Source organism: Gopherus flavomarginatus, chromosome 1, assembly GCF_025201925.1.
Source record: "Gopherus flavomarginatus isolate rGopFla2 chromosome 1, rGopFla2.mat.asm, whole genome shotgun sequence".
NCBI lineage: Eukaryota > Metazoa > Chordata > Testudines > Testudinidae > Gopherus > Gopherus flavomarginatus.
The window spans coordinates 133,976,855-133,991,582 of record NC_066617.1 but is presented as its reverse complement, the minus strand read 5'-3'; the positions used below and the strand labels follow the sequence as shown (position 1 = coordinate 133,991,582).

General features: G+C 43.3%; 1 protein-coding gene and 1 long non-coding RNA gene across 8 annotated transcripts in view; one reads left to right on the top strand and one right to left on the bottom strand.

Moving 5' to 3' along the window:
• ATXN10 (ataxin 10) overlaps positions 1-1,698 on the bottom strand; it is a 184,905-nt gene extending 183,207 nt beyond the window's left edge. For all 5 annotated transcript variants that reach the window (XM_050965846.1, XM_050965855.1, XM_050965827.1 and 2 more), the window contains exon 1: positions 1,532-1,698. In XM_050965846.1, the coding sequence (XP_050821803.1) occupies positions 1,532-1,698 (167 nt within the window). The remainder of the gene's footprint in view (positions 1-1,531) is intronic.
• On the top strand, positions 1,632-13,906 carry LOC127057828 (uncharacterized). 3 transcript variants are annotated; one of them, XR_007776189.1, is made up of 3 exons: positions 1,632-1,725; positions 3,108-3,191; positions 13,770-13,906. It is a non-coding gene; the product is annotated as an uncharacterized LOC127057828 (long non-coding RNA). The 3 variants fall into 3 exon arrangements; XR_007776190.1 differs by lacking the exon at positions 1,632-1,725 and adding an exon at positions 1,731-1,834; XR_007776188.1 differs by lacking the exon at positions 1,632-1,725 and adding an exon at positions 1,789-1,871.
• The last annotated feature ends 822 nt before the right edge of the window (positions 13,907-14,728 follow it).

Genomic DNA, 14,728 nt, shown 5'->3' with positions numbered 1-14,728 from the left:
CTACATGTTTTGTGTAACATTTAAGATAATAAAATGAAGAGATGTCTTTTTTCCCCTTTGTTTACTTTCAACAGGGCTTTGTTTAATTTCTACAAAAGTTATCAATTTCACTTTCTAATCTTTCTTTGCACTGGCATACCATCATTCTGGATTGTAACAAGCACGCTCTTGCCACCCACTCAAAGGCCTTGTTTACATTTGGATTTTAGCTACTAATGTTGTTGCTGCACTGATGCAAACCACTAGCAGACATAATTTGCACTGCTACAGTTAACCCCTATTTCACACCTGTGCTGCTCTGGTGTAAACTGTGTCTACAGTAGTGGTCTGCACCAGTGGCTAAAACCCCACCTAGACAAGGCCTAATAGTAATGAAGGTAGCCCTTGGAGAGAAAGATGTGGTTGTTACTGTCTCCCTGAACCAGAGACCCATGCAGGGAACAGAGACAAGTGCAGATAGAGAAGCATACTCTCCCTCACCTGCTCCCCAGGCTCTGGTATGGAAGCAGGGATACTCCCAGGATCCATGCACAGAGCAGAGAGGGTACAGGTAGGGGGAAGCTATATTTCCCTTACCTATCAGACCCCAAACCATGTGTGATGGCTCACAGGCCACATCTGCTTCATTAGCAAGGGGCCTAGCAGAAGAACTGAAGCCCATCTTCATTTCCCAGATCATTCCAAGTGACCAGGAAACACATTACTGCTGTAGAGCATTAGAGAAAATAGGGCTGCAAGAGCACCTGCAAGGGAGCACCAATATACGTCCGGCTCCTGTTTTCCTCAGACCCACTCAGTGACCCACTCAGACCCTGGCAGGAAAGCAAAGCACAATGAAGATAAGAGTTTAAGAACTACAACAGCTGTTGTGACCTTTATAGCTTGAAATGCAGACTTTGTTTTTGACATATAGGATGATTTCAAACCACCCCCTTTAATGGGGAGCAAGAAAGCCCTGAAACCAAACATCATGCACAGGTGACAGGATCATCTCTAGTCTGCAACTACCTAGAGAGAGCGGGGGGGGGGGGGGGCTTAATCTAATCTTGAAAACCAGGTACAGACCCCTCTGCCTCCATTTAGAGACTCACCAGTACTCCCAGTCCTCCCACACACAGAGAGCTCAGACAATGCACTGCCCCAGCCCCACACACCCCTGTGGCCAGGAACAGATCAGCTCCCCACATCCAGAGCAACACACACACAGCCATACACTCCAATATACCCCCAGTACTTGTACACACACCATACGCCCCCTCACCCCGGTACCAGATCAGCCCCATATCACCGATACACGTGCACACACAGCCCATACGCCCCCCAGTACACATAACCCCCGCAAAACACCCCCCCTCAGTACAGCCCCATAGCACCGGCAAACGAAACGCTCACACACCTCCTTACACCTCGCTACACGCGCGCACACACATACACCCCCCATGACACCCGCACACCCCCCTCCTCGCCGCACTGACCCCCCCTTGCCCGGCGCACGCCCCCAGTCCCACGTGGGGCCCCTCCTCCCCGCTACCTGGGCCGCGCCTCCCGGAACAGGCCCGTCAGCCGCCGCACGGTCTCCAGGCAGCCGGGGCCCGACGAGGCCTCCGAGGGCCGCTCCGCTCGGGCGGCGAGTCCCAGCTGCTGGGCCAGAGCGGGCAGCGCCTCCTCGGGCCCGGCCGCCGCCATCGTGCGCCTCATCCCCGCTCCGCCCCGAGCGGCGCCAGGGTAGGGACTGCCCGGGCCCGGCCCCTGCCGCTCGGCCACACGTGGGAGGGCCCGGCGTGCGTGTGCGCGGGTGAGACACGGACATGCGGGGGCGTGTGCACACTGACATGTATGCCCCACGTGCGCCTGTGGGCGTGTGTGTGCAGGTGTGTGTGATATCTGAGGACGTGTTAAGTATGCGCACAGATCGATGCGTGTGGGTATGTGTGCGTGCATGCACGTGTACAGATGTGCGTTGATAGGGGTGAGATCCATGGGGTTATATTCAGCCAGAGCCATCCAGAGTGGAGCTCTAGTAAAGATTTTCAAACCTGCAGGAACCCTGGCTAGCCCCGGGGCTCTGGGAAATAGTGAAAATTTAAGGCCTAGTGATATCTGTATATGCATGCGTGTAAATGTGTGTATGAGTGTGCACATATGTGAGTGCATGTGTGCAGCTACGTGTGATGCCTGTGAGCATTGGTGTTGAGATAAGTGTACATGCGGGCTGTGCATAAATTACATAATGCATTGCTGGATGGATGGGTCCTTAATTTTGCATGACAGAATGTTTGTTTCAGTGTTATAAAGTGTTACAAAGGAGCGGGTAAGTCTTGAAAAATCACAGAAAAGTGTTACATAATTTGTGGACAGTCCCCACATGTACCTAAGAGACATATAGTAATTTTAAATATTAGAAGTAAACAAAAACCCAAATTCAGGGAATGTGTAATTAAGTTTCCATCACCAAACAGAGGGCTATTTGTTGCTTCAAGCAAAGTCCAACTACCATGCAATCTACCTTAAAGGTAGGCTTGGAAGGATTCAGTTTTATTGGTAAACATTGATTTCACCATACACACAGAAACGGACAAAAATATTTCCATCAATAATAATTGAAATTTACAGGTAGACTATGTAAAATGCTGCTTGAGAGCTTATTAGAGTTTGACTTAAGGATATTTACTTTGTATTTTTTAACATGTGATGTTGACAATTTGTGTTCTAATGACTGTAACACTTTAACCTTTTGACTCTCAGTGCCTTCTGTCATTAAATATTTTCTGATCCCTCATTGTCTGACCACCCCATATTTTCCCACAGCTATGAAAATTTAAATTGATAAAAATAGAAAAAGATGCTTAAAAATAAACATTGATACTAGCCATTGAAATTATATAAAAAAAATATTCTGCCAAGCCTAATTAAAGGATTTTGATTAGTGATGTGTAGCTGTTGTTGCCTCTCCTCATTCAATTGTATGTGTAAATCTTGAGCATTTATGTCTTCTACAATCAGTGGGAAGCTGAGTATGTCATAGAAGTTACAGATTCTCTGATTTTTTTTTTCCTTGAGCACTATGACTTTTCCTTTTTTCATTTCCTCCATCACCAACTTTGAAGACATGCCACTAACACTGGGAGGAGTGTGAATACCTGTGCCTAACCCTTCTAGCAGCAATGGAGGTGAAGGTTCCCCATCCAGAGGTAAAACATTCTCTGACTTTACGCTAGGTTTTTATGCTTCAGATTTCTCACCATTGCTGCCCCACTTCAGCTCAGCAAGTAGCAGCAATGTTGGAAGCTCTGGCCTCTCCACCAACTGCTCTGCAGGCTACTCATCAGCCACTCATTCACCAGCTGACTGTCAATTGCCTTCTGCTGCCACCTGCCTCTATTCTGTGATCTCAGCACTTAGCAGGCTGAGTGGAAAGTCCTATCACAACTGATTTCAGCTCTCATTGGGCAGTTAACATAACACAGAGACTTCTAATGAAACCTATTTATCTTTATTATTTGAACAGTGGGGAGAAACAAATTAAACCAGTCTAGGGAAAATCCTTGACAGGGGTATATATTCTCCTAGTTAGGATACTTATCTCCCATTACTTTCATAGGCCTCTGACATTCAAGCCCCTGGCTTAACGAGGCTCTTTCAATTGAGGGTGGCCCCTTTATTTGGGACAGGTTAAGCACGGTCCTGCTTTCCTGTATTCCTACAGTACAGGGAGTCCTCGAACATATGACACCCAACTTTCATCGGACACCATTTACAACGCTTTTCAACTGACAACCCGTTTTGCCCCTAAAACACTTGTTTCTCCCTTCAACACTCTGTTTGCATAAAGTTCGCTTGAAATTACTTCCTGGTTGTGTTATACTGGTATGGAGTTGGAAGGGATCACTTCTGATTGGCCTTGAGGCAGCAGAGTAGCTTGTTGCTGGGTAGGGTTGCTGTTTGTTTTTGATTGGCTGAGCCCGGGCTGGGAGCCAATCAATAAGCTTAAACAGTGATTGGCTGAGGCTCAGTATGTGTGCCATTCTCCCTGGCTTTCTGAACCTGTGTTGCCAGCATTCTGAACAGCATGTGTGAGTTTATATGTTTATTTGAATGCTGTTTACAACATACAGTGTACAGTAAATACATTTGATGTTGCAACATCAGTCAGATATAATTCATTTACTACAAAAATCTGAGTGGTGAAAATAGTGTATCAAGCATTGGTTCAGGAACCAATCCCCCCTTCATACCATTGATTCCTATGGGAAAAGTGTTTTCAACTTACGTTTTGACTTACAACGCAATTCTGAGGACCAAATTGTGTCGTAAGTCCGAGGACTCGCTGTAATTACAACATTGGTAACCATATATCACTACCCATAGCATTCAGTACTAAGGTAATTTGTACCCAACACCAGCTAAAGTTCATCACTTTGACACTGCTGTATCTGCTGAATATCTAAGCAGAGCAGGAGCAAACTGTATGTACATAAACACACCCAAAGTCTCTCCCCCTCCCATCTAGCTGTCAGGGAAGCATTCATTCAGACCCTGCTTACAAACATATTGCCTTTTCCTTTAGAAATAAATTCAGTTGTCATCCCTCCTGAGCTAGACCAGAGGTAAACTTCTCTTCCTCCTGCATTAATATCCAGCAGTGATCCTCTTGTTTCTAATGATTGTCAGTCACCAGGATTGAAGCCAGCCTGGACATGTTACTTGGGCATGTATCAACAAGCACTACTTGAAGTTACATATAAACAATATGATTTGTACAAATATCAAATGGAAATTAGTTAGATAAATAAGAACTATCGGGTGATAGTGATTAAATTAAATAATCGGACAGTGTGGCCTAACTTTTCACAAGTCCCATGCTTTTTTACAACAGTTCCTGTGGCAGACTGGGAGGCCTGCTAAACCCAGGGTTGTGAGTTCAATCCTCGAGGGGACCATTTGGGGATGGGTCCTGCTTTGAGCAGAGGGTCGGACTAGATGACCTCCTGAGATCCCTTCCAACACTAATAATCTATGATTCTATGAAACTGACAAGCCTACACATCAAAGTACATTTCAACATTTCAAAGGTTGTCTTTATCTCTGAAAGAGCTAGAAACGTTTCTTTGTTTCTTTGAATTGGAATGGAAACTCAAAACAGGTGGAACAGTTGCCATGAATGAGATCCCAGGTCCATCTAGTTGAGTACCCTGTGTCTGACAGTAGCCAACACCAGCTGCTTCAGAGGAAGGTGCACAAATCATTGCAATACACAGTTTTGAAATAACTTGCACACAGACAGAGGTACTTTCTTCATAACCCTCATTAGTTTAGAGGCTGGCTTATACTAACTTGATATTCTTGTTATGCATGTAACTGTCCAATTCTTTTTTGAATCTTGCTATACTCTTAGGCTCAATGATACCTTGTAGCAGTAAGTTTCACAGGCTAATTGTGTGATCCTTTTATCAGTTGTAAATTTGCTGCCTTGTAATTTCATTGAATACCCCTTGATCTTGCTTTATGAAAGAGGGTAACCAGAAGCTCCCAATGTATCTTTTCTATGATATTCATTATTCTGAATATCCCTTAACATCGGTTTTTGGACCCCCCCTCTATTATTGCTACATCCTTTCTGAGGTAGGGTGACACAGTATTCCAGGTGAGGGTGTACCATTGACTGGAGCTTGTAATATAACTTCTGCGAAAGATCTGGTGAACAACATGTATTGAGCTCACCTCCACTAAAAACAGCATTTGTACATGAATATGGGTAAAATAATTACCTTCACTAGTTATCTTTGTTTTACGTATAAAATCAGTTTTGAAGTTTTTATAAATTCATTTTGAGTTATGAGTAGATTAAAAAAATTGTATTTTCAAAAGAGAAAAATCAACATTTCATAATAGTCATTACTTTATATTTATTTGTATAATGAGGGCAACCTAACAACCCCAATCAGCAGTTAGGGCTGCATTGTGCTCGGTAGTTTACACACAATAAAAATCCAGTCCCTGCCCCAGAGCTTGCAGTCTAAGCAATGTAAGCTTTCAAAGTCTCATAGCTCAAATATGGCTTGTCTAATATATTTAGAAAACTTCACCAAAAAGAAAAACAAACAAACTATCCCCTGGCTATAGTAGAATAGCCTTTTTGACAAGTTTTATGCAGGGCTTCCAGAAATAGGTTTTGCATTTTTCTTGGAAGACCCTGAGGTTTCAGGTCAGGCATTGAGAAATTGTGTCACACTCTGGAGGTTGACTGTTCTAGCAAAGTGTAGCTGTTATGGGAGGTCATAATCATGCAGGGTGAGAGAGTTCATCATAATTTGGGCCCCAGCTCTCCAATGTCCCTCATTTTATAGACTCAGACTCACAGAAAAGACCATGATCATCTAGACTGACCTGCGCATTGCGGGCCACAGAATCTCACCCTCCCACTCCTATAATAGACCCATAAACTCTGGCTGAGTTACTGAAGCCCTCAAATCTTGATTTAAAGACTTCAGTTACGAAGAATCCACTATTTACTCTAGTTCAAACCAGCAAATGACCCATGCCCATGCTGCAGAGGGAAGGTGAAAAGAAGCCCATGTCTCTGTCAATCTGACCCAGGGGAAAGTTCCTTTCCAACCACAAATATGGTGATCAGTTAGACCGGGTTCCCTATGGTACGCGTGAATAAATGAAGACTCAGCACACCACTTCTGAAAGGTTGCTGACCCTGAGTTAGACCCTGAGCATGTCATCAAGACCCAACAGCCAGATACCTGGGAAAGAATCCTCTGTATTAACTCAGAGCCCTCCCCATCTAGTGTCCCGTCTCTGGCCACTGGAGATATTTACTGTTAGTAGTCATGGATGTGCCACATGCCAGTGTAGGCAAGCTCAGCACACGATCCCCACCACACCAACCTCAGCATACCATTCCCATCATAAATTCAGTCTTAAAACCAGTTAGGTTTTTTGGCCCCACTGCTCCCTTTGGGAGGTTGTTCCAGAACCTCACTTCTCTGATGATTAGAAACCTTCATCTAATTTCAAGCCTAAACTTGTTGATGGCCAGTTTATATCCATTTGTTCTTGTGTCCACATTGGCACTTAATCTAAATAACTCTTCTCCCTCCCTGGTATTAATCCCTCTGATGTATTTATAGAGAGCAATTATATCTCCCCTCAGCTTCATTTGGTTAGGTTAAACACGCCAAGTTCTTTGAGTCTATTTTGAGTGATATTATTCATTTTCTTTTCAGTGTTACGTACATGTCACATAAATTTGGTGTTGCCTCTCTGTTATTGTTGTAAATTATTTACATCAGATATAATCATAAAACAGAAGTTATAGAAAGAAGTCTTCAGTTTCACATTTAGGTGATCTGTCTGGGGATTGGTCATGCTTGAGAAGGGGGTTGGACTAGATGACCTCCTAAGGTCCCTTCCAACCCTGATATTCTGTGATTCTATGATTCTATGATAATCAAGCCTACAGGTTCTAAACACTAATAGTGGCTTAATCCACATCTGATAGGAGAAGACACCATCTTCTCACCAAGCATAGACTGAAAAAAAGGCATTTTTCGTGGGTGTGGCAATTTGGGTATTCAGAAGCACTGAAGAGTTCAGGTGAACATAGACATTGTAGTCTTCCTAACATATTAGTAACCCTTGGAGACGGGATACTGACCCAATGAGTGACAAGGATATTTGGCTTTAGCCCTTGTCCCAGGTCATGTGACTGGGGCCAGGAAATTAAGGTTTTGTTTTTTATTCCACTCGTGTGTCACACTCTTGTTACACGGTGACAGAAGCAAACAATCTTTCACCAAAAGGAAGCAAATGAAGCCCCCTGTGTCCTTCTGGCTGGAAGGGAACCTGGCAGAGAGCTGGGAGAGGTGATTGAAGCAATACCAAATTGTCATGGAAGCAAATGATATTGCAAAGAAATCAGAGGATGAGATTCTCTGTGCTGCTATATGTATCAGGTTCAGAGCCGTTGTAGTTTACTCTGCCTCATTGGCTACACACCTTGGAACTTCCACAATGAATGAAGCATTTCCTAACTTTTGACTGCTTGACATTCCAACCTTAACAATGTTCTTTAACCAATTTTTTGAATGGAATTAATTATGTTGCGCCGTTACACAAACTTATAGATGGACACAGTCCCTTGCCACAAAGAGCTTATCTAAAAGGACAAGAAAAACACATTTGGTGTGAAAGGGACACAGCACAAAAGCAAATTGGTCAGGATGACAGTTGACAGAGTTCTGTTAGTTTCATGTTTGGGGGGGTTGCATTATTGTTTTTATGAATATTATATTTATTACAAAATGAAGTTTTAGATTTTAGTTTAGAACAAGAAAAGCAAAATACAGGAGGTTGTAAACATGTGTAAGTTAAAGCAAGCCTAAACTTACACATTGGGAAGCTGGAAGATGTAAATTTAGACATCAGCAGAGTGAGTGTAAGTAGGTCTAAAGGATTTGCAATTTAAGGGAGTCTAAGAAATTGGAAGTGAGTCATCTCCTTTTATGACACCTCTGAACTTGGCTCTATAGCATTTTGATTTTTAAAGTGACACATATCAGCTAGGAAATGCCAGTGGAAAATTAATCATTTCTATGACTGTGTGTAGTTTGCCCCTTTAGCTTGGCAATAGCCATCTTGCGGGACAGTACAAAGCTGGTGGTGTCTTATCACTTGCCCCCCACACCCTAACTCCCACTTCACATTGTTCTCCCTGCAGATTACATTCCACACATTTCACAGCTACTGCCTCTCCACCCACCCAAGCTGAAAGTATCTCTTGGGCTGCTTGAACTTGAATCCTAACTGACTTCCTCTTGGAGTCTAACAGCCTAACCTTGCTCTCCTTCTCTCCTCTTTTCCCCAACCCTCTTCCACACCAGAACAGCCCCCTCATCCAAATCAATCATATTTTATTGGCTATTTAGGTGTTGCCAAAGTGTAAACAAGACAGAAGCTTTAGCTCACTCTCAGAGATTGATTCTAGCAACATTTGGCCAGAATGGGACTTCATTTTGTTTAGAGATTTATCCCCATACATGGAGAATCCGGGCAGCAAAGGCCTTCACAGTATATATGGGATTAATCCCCATATACAGGGCTTGATCCTGCCTCAAATGAAGTCAGTGGAAAAACTCCCATTGACATGTATGTTGCAGGATCAGCTCCACACTCAGCATCTGCCTGGGAATACAACTTCAAGGTGTGTTTGGGGTTTAATCCCCAGAACGTAGACTGACTGCCACAGCAATTCTCCTTTTCTCTGCAACACATGACATACACCTCACTGCATACATGTATGCGTGTCCCAATAAGTAGCCTCTTTTTTTTCTCTGTACTGTCTGTATATGAGTTGGGGAGTAGGGGAGGGTTCAGTGGCATGTCAAGAGATGGAGAGGCCACTAGAAAGTAGTGGAATGCTGTCGGGCTGTTTTGGTGGGTGCAAGTACTTGAGAAAATGAGGAAGAGGAGGGGTCGCTGTTGTGCAGGGCGGCTGCTGTGTGTAGGAGGGAGAGCAGGACTGCTTTGAGTATGATGTGTTTGTATGGCGGGAAACAGGCTGGCTGTTGGGATGTATGTGGGCAGGGCCGGTGCAAGGATGTTTCGTGCCCTAGGCGAAACTTCCACCTTGCACCATCCCCCGTCCCCGAGCCCCCGCCCTGAGGCGCCCTCCCCACCCCCGCGACAGCTCTCCCCCTCTGCCCTGAGGTACCCCCCCATGGCAGATCCCCCCTTCTGCCCTGAGGCGCCCCCCCCCAGCAACTCCGCACCCTCTGCCCTGAGGCACCCCTCCCCGCTCACCCCTGCTCCACCTCCATCCCGAGCGTGCCGTTGCTGCTTCACTTCTCCTGCCTCCCAGGCTTGCGGTGCCTAAGTTGATTGGCACCGCAAGCCTGAGAGGCGGGAGAAGTGAAGCAGCTCACCCCTGCCCCGCCTCTTCCCTGAGCACGCCGTCGCTGCTTCACTTCTCCTGCCTCCCAGGCTTGCGGTGCCAATCAGCTTAGGTGCCGCAAGCCTGGGAGGCGGGAGAAGTGAAGCGGCCACGACATGCTCTGGGATGAGGCGAGGCAGGGGTGAGCTGGGGCGGGGAGTTCTCCTGCGTGCCGCCCCCCCTTACTTGCTGCAGGCTGCCCTCCCCGCGCCCCCCTGCCCCAGCTCCCTCTGCCTAAATGCCGACAGCGACCAGGGCGGCTGAAGATCCAGCTGCCACGGTCGCTGCCGAAGAAAATGCCGCCCCCCAAATCCCAGCGACATAGGCGACCACCTAGGTCGCCTAAATGGTTGCACCGGCCCTATATATGGGACGGAGAAAGGGTGAAAGCTGGGATTCAAATTCAGGCAACAGGAGAAATTTTTCAGCCTAGCAGGAGCTGTGAGAAATGTGGAATGTAACCTGCTGGTGGGTGTGGACACAATAGTGAGAAGGGAGCAGAGGGGAGCAGGTAAGTATAAGAACAAACCACTTTGCTCTCTGTCCTGAAAAATGGCAGCTATCATATGCTAGGGTGTCTTTTTTTTTTTTAATGTTAAATCCAATACCAAGTTAATGCCATTATTTTTTTTTTATACAAGTTCACATGATTCTAAATTAAAAAGAAAAACAATTGCTGTTTCCCTTCATGTTGTAGGTTGATGCTGGTGTAGTTTAAGGATGTACATGTGCCTATATTAATGTTATGTCACATTTGTCCAGAATGTCAGAAGTGTGCATGGCACTTTACAAAAGGAAGAAGAATGTCATCCCTCCCCCAAAGAGCTCACAGTTTAAATTGCCCATAAGATGAGATCAGTGTTCAGGAGAAAACAGCGAGTAATGGTGATGGAAGGAGAAGTGCACCAGGGGCAGCAGGGGAACCTCCATACCCGACCCTGGTCTCCAGCAGAAGTACCAGGCAGAGCAGAAGAAGCCCCAGCACCGGGACCCCCGCTGCAGCCCCAGGACTGGCTACTTGCTGTGGCCTCAGGGCTGAGGGACCCCCCGCCCTGCCTCCCACAGCGGGCATCAGGCTTCAGTCATCCCCACCTCTCATCTGCCCTCCCTATTGTTTTTAGTAAAAGTCACAGACAGGTCTTGGACTTCTGTGAATTTTTGTTTATTGCCCATGACCTGTCTGTGATTTTTACTAAAAATAACCGTGCCAAAATCTTAACCTTATTCATGGTTACAAAGAGAGGGAGAAACGCGTCCTTCCTTAGATTTCCAAGAATGGGGTTTTCTTTTCCGTTTCAGTACTTTTCTATTAACTTTAATGGTCCATCATTCTCTTTTCCTAGGTTGTACAATACTAGGTTCTTGCACTTAGTTTCGTGTAAACAGCTAACCTAGGAGGTGCCCCTCCCTGTCTAATTGTTTCCCCACAGGACTGAGAGGTGACACTGGAGTTGCATTCTGGTTATAATTATAGTGTACTACACATATATACATTCATAATCATATACATATCTCCTAATGGCCATCAAGTTGAGAACATTACACCCTTTCATAAAAGGCCTCACTTGACATATATTTATGCACAATAAATTGCATGTAAGCAGTGGATTCAATTGCTTATTCTTTGGGGTTCATGCCCCTTGTTCTCCCTAGAGGTGTTTGGACCCTGATTATCACAAGTACACTTGTTAGTTCCTAACTGTTGTTTAATAATTACTTTTCAAAATATATTTAGAGGGAATTAGATTATTGTTTGAGGAATTGTGGGAAAATATGGGTTTTGAGAAGGGATTTGAAGGAGACAAGAAGTGTGGGTGATTGCTTTAAAAATAAAAGAAGGAATAAATTGCATGAGTGACAACGTTACGGATTATTGGATGCGAACATATATGTACACAAATCCTTATCCTCCCTTTGTGATGCTTCCCAATGTCAGATAGATCTTTCTGGTTTGACAATTTACTTCAGTTCCTAAATCTGCGGATCTGTTTGGTTATTGCAACGATAGCTAGAAATATGTTAGATATCGAACTTGCCCTGGAAAGAAATATTTTTTTGGAGAAAAATGTCTTAGGAAAGAAAACTAGAGGAAAAGCATCTGAGCATTTTAGGAGGACAAACCTTGGGCCAGAATCTAATAACCTTATTCAAGTAGTAACATACTTCTCAAACAGTCCCATGGTACTCACTCACCAACAAAGCCACTACCTGTTCGAATAAAGAGATCAAAAACTGTCCCCTGATGAATGGGTGAACACTAGAAGTACCCACAGGAAAATCTTGAAGGATGTAGCACTACTCCCATCTAGCAGCATCACTGGAAATTATCAGTGCAAAAAATTTTACTAAAATAGGGTGACCAGACAGCAAATGTGAAACATTGGGAAGGGATGAGGGGTAATAGGAGCCTGTATAAGAAAAACACCCCAAAACTGGGACTGTCCCTGTAAAATCGGGACATTTGGTCACCCTATACTAAAAGGAGAAAAGAGGGATAAAAGATCAGAGAACAAGAGAGAGCAGTGCAGTGACTCAGAAATCTTCTATTTGCAGTTATTCTACAGACTGTAGGTGAAAAATTAGAACAGAGCTATGAAATGGACTAACAATTTCTGCTTTGTTCACCAGTAACCACCTCACACAAGATCTGTCAACAGACTGACATCTAGTGGAGATAAAGCAATATTCTGCAGAACTGAATAAAAAAAGTCTGAATTTTACAGTCTTACAACGTAAATAATTATACACACATTCATTAATTTCAATTTACATAGCTTAAAAGAAGTTTATTTGTAGGCCATTTGTCATAAATTAAAAACAGAATCACATAAAATTGTAAAATCAGCATCATTTCCATTTACCCTACACCAAAATTAAACTAACACCCAAACAATAGCATATTGGGATTAATTTTTGGAACATTTCTGAAAATTAGTCCAATATTGCTTTAAATTGAAAATACCATTACCAGTTATCAACACAAAATAACATGAAATTATACTAAAAATATTTACTAAAGTAATCCACATATGAAGAGCTAGGAACTAATGGGTTCAATCCCAACTCTCCTAAATCATATACGTTATTTGCGTGTCAAAATCCATATAAGTTTAAAGTCATTATTTTATTAGCACTGGTAGGTGTTTGATTTTTACAAGAAGTGTACTAAAGAAGGAACAAGTACTAGAATTATAGTAAAAATAACTTCCTCAGAAGACATGGAGAATGCAGTCAGCACTGGGCTTCACAGTGTGTTTGGGATTTAATCCCCATATACAGGGCTTTTCATTTACTAAATGGGGAAACCACCGAGAAACTTCTATGAACCACAGAGGCCTGAACAAAGGAAAGATACTTTTGCAACTGATATGTAAGGGCATGCCACAAAGTTCAGCTAATTATACCTCTGAAGGGAAACTTTGAATCTATTCATATTTGGTATTATTTTTCACAGTATCACATTACCACAGTGAAGATTTTTAATAAGCTTAGTATACAGATATATTGTTTTAAAAAAAAATCTGCCATTTGACTTTACTAAACAATCAAATAGATTAAATTAGACAGGCTCATTCTGCATAGACTGGCTATAAGGCTTGGCCTCTGCTGAATTTATAACTTTGATTTAAACTAAATCTCTGTGACCATTCACCTTCTATTAAAAAGTAGCTATTATTTGTGAGAAAGTCTTGCTGATACCCAGATAATTCTATTATTTGCATCGACTCCTTGCAGCTCCTCTGCATACTGAACAGAACAACTTAACAGATGATTTGGTTCTTTTAGTATACAACTACTGATAAACTTTTTCTGTCTCCTCTCTATACAGCATGGGACACATTGCAATTTTCCCAGCTTGAAAGAAAGGCCTGAAGCTGAAGGGGCTATATACAAGTACTCCAAACCATAGGGAGGCCCAGACTCTCATCTGAATAAAATAAAAGCTCTGTTCCAGCATGTGTACTATCTATATCTCTAACGTATCATTCATTTACTAGTATTAGAATATGGTTTTTTACTAGACACATTACACCACATACTGATTTGTGTACTTGCACACAATCATACAATGTATTGTAAACCTCAAAGGTACCGGGTGCTTGCCTGTAAATATTCTACAAACGGTAACAAATGACATATTAAAATCTCTGTTAGGGATGGGTGGTGCTACTTTTTTGATTCAGCTGAGGCTGTTGATATTCACTGAATACAAATACTGATTTCCACCTGGAGAGGGAGAGGGGAGTGAGGCAATGGGAAGAGAGTGCTGGCTAAATGATGACTTGAAGGCAGGAACAGGAAGGGGGAATCAGGCACTAGGGGATGGTGGCAAGAGGTGCTGGATCATAATAAAAAATGGCTGGTGCCATGTGGAAGCAGACATTTAAAGTGTCTGGACCAGATCCGGTGCCCTTTGAAGTCAATGGAAACAAGATCAAGCCCTCTGTATTTTGTTTTTGACTCATTCATCTAAATATTGGTAAAATGGCTGGATCTGTATAAATGTGACTAAAAGGTTTGTCATGTTCGTGATGCCACATAATATTATAATATACGTGGCAATACAAATTACACATTGGTAAATGAGTATTAATGATCATACATTAGTAGAAGTTCCGTGATAAGGGGGGGAAGGGGGAGGTTGAAGCAGGAAGAACAGGACACAGGAGAGTGTAAGATAAAGTATGTCCCCTCAGTCTTTGGGCCTGATTCTCTACTATCGTCCTTCCATTTAATGCCTGTATAATTCAAGCTCTTTATTTTATACACCTCTGTGGGTTGTTTTTC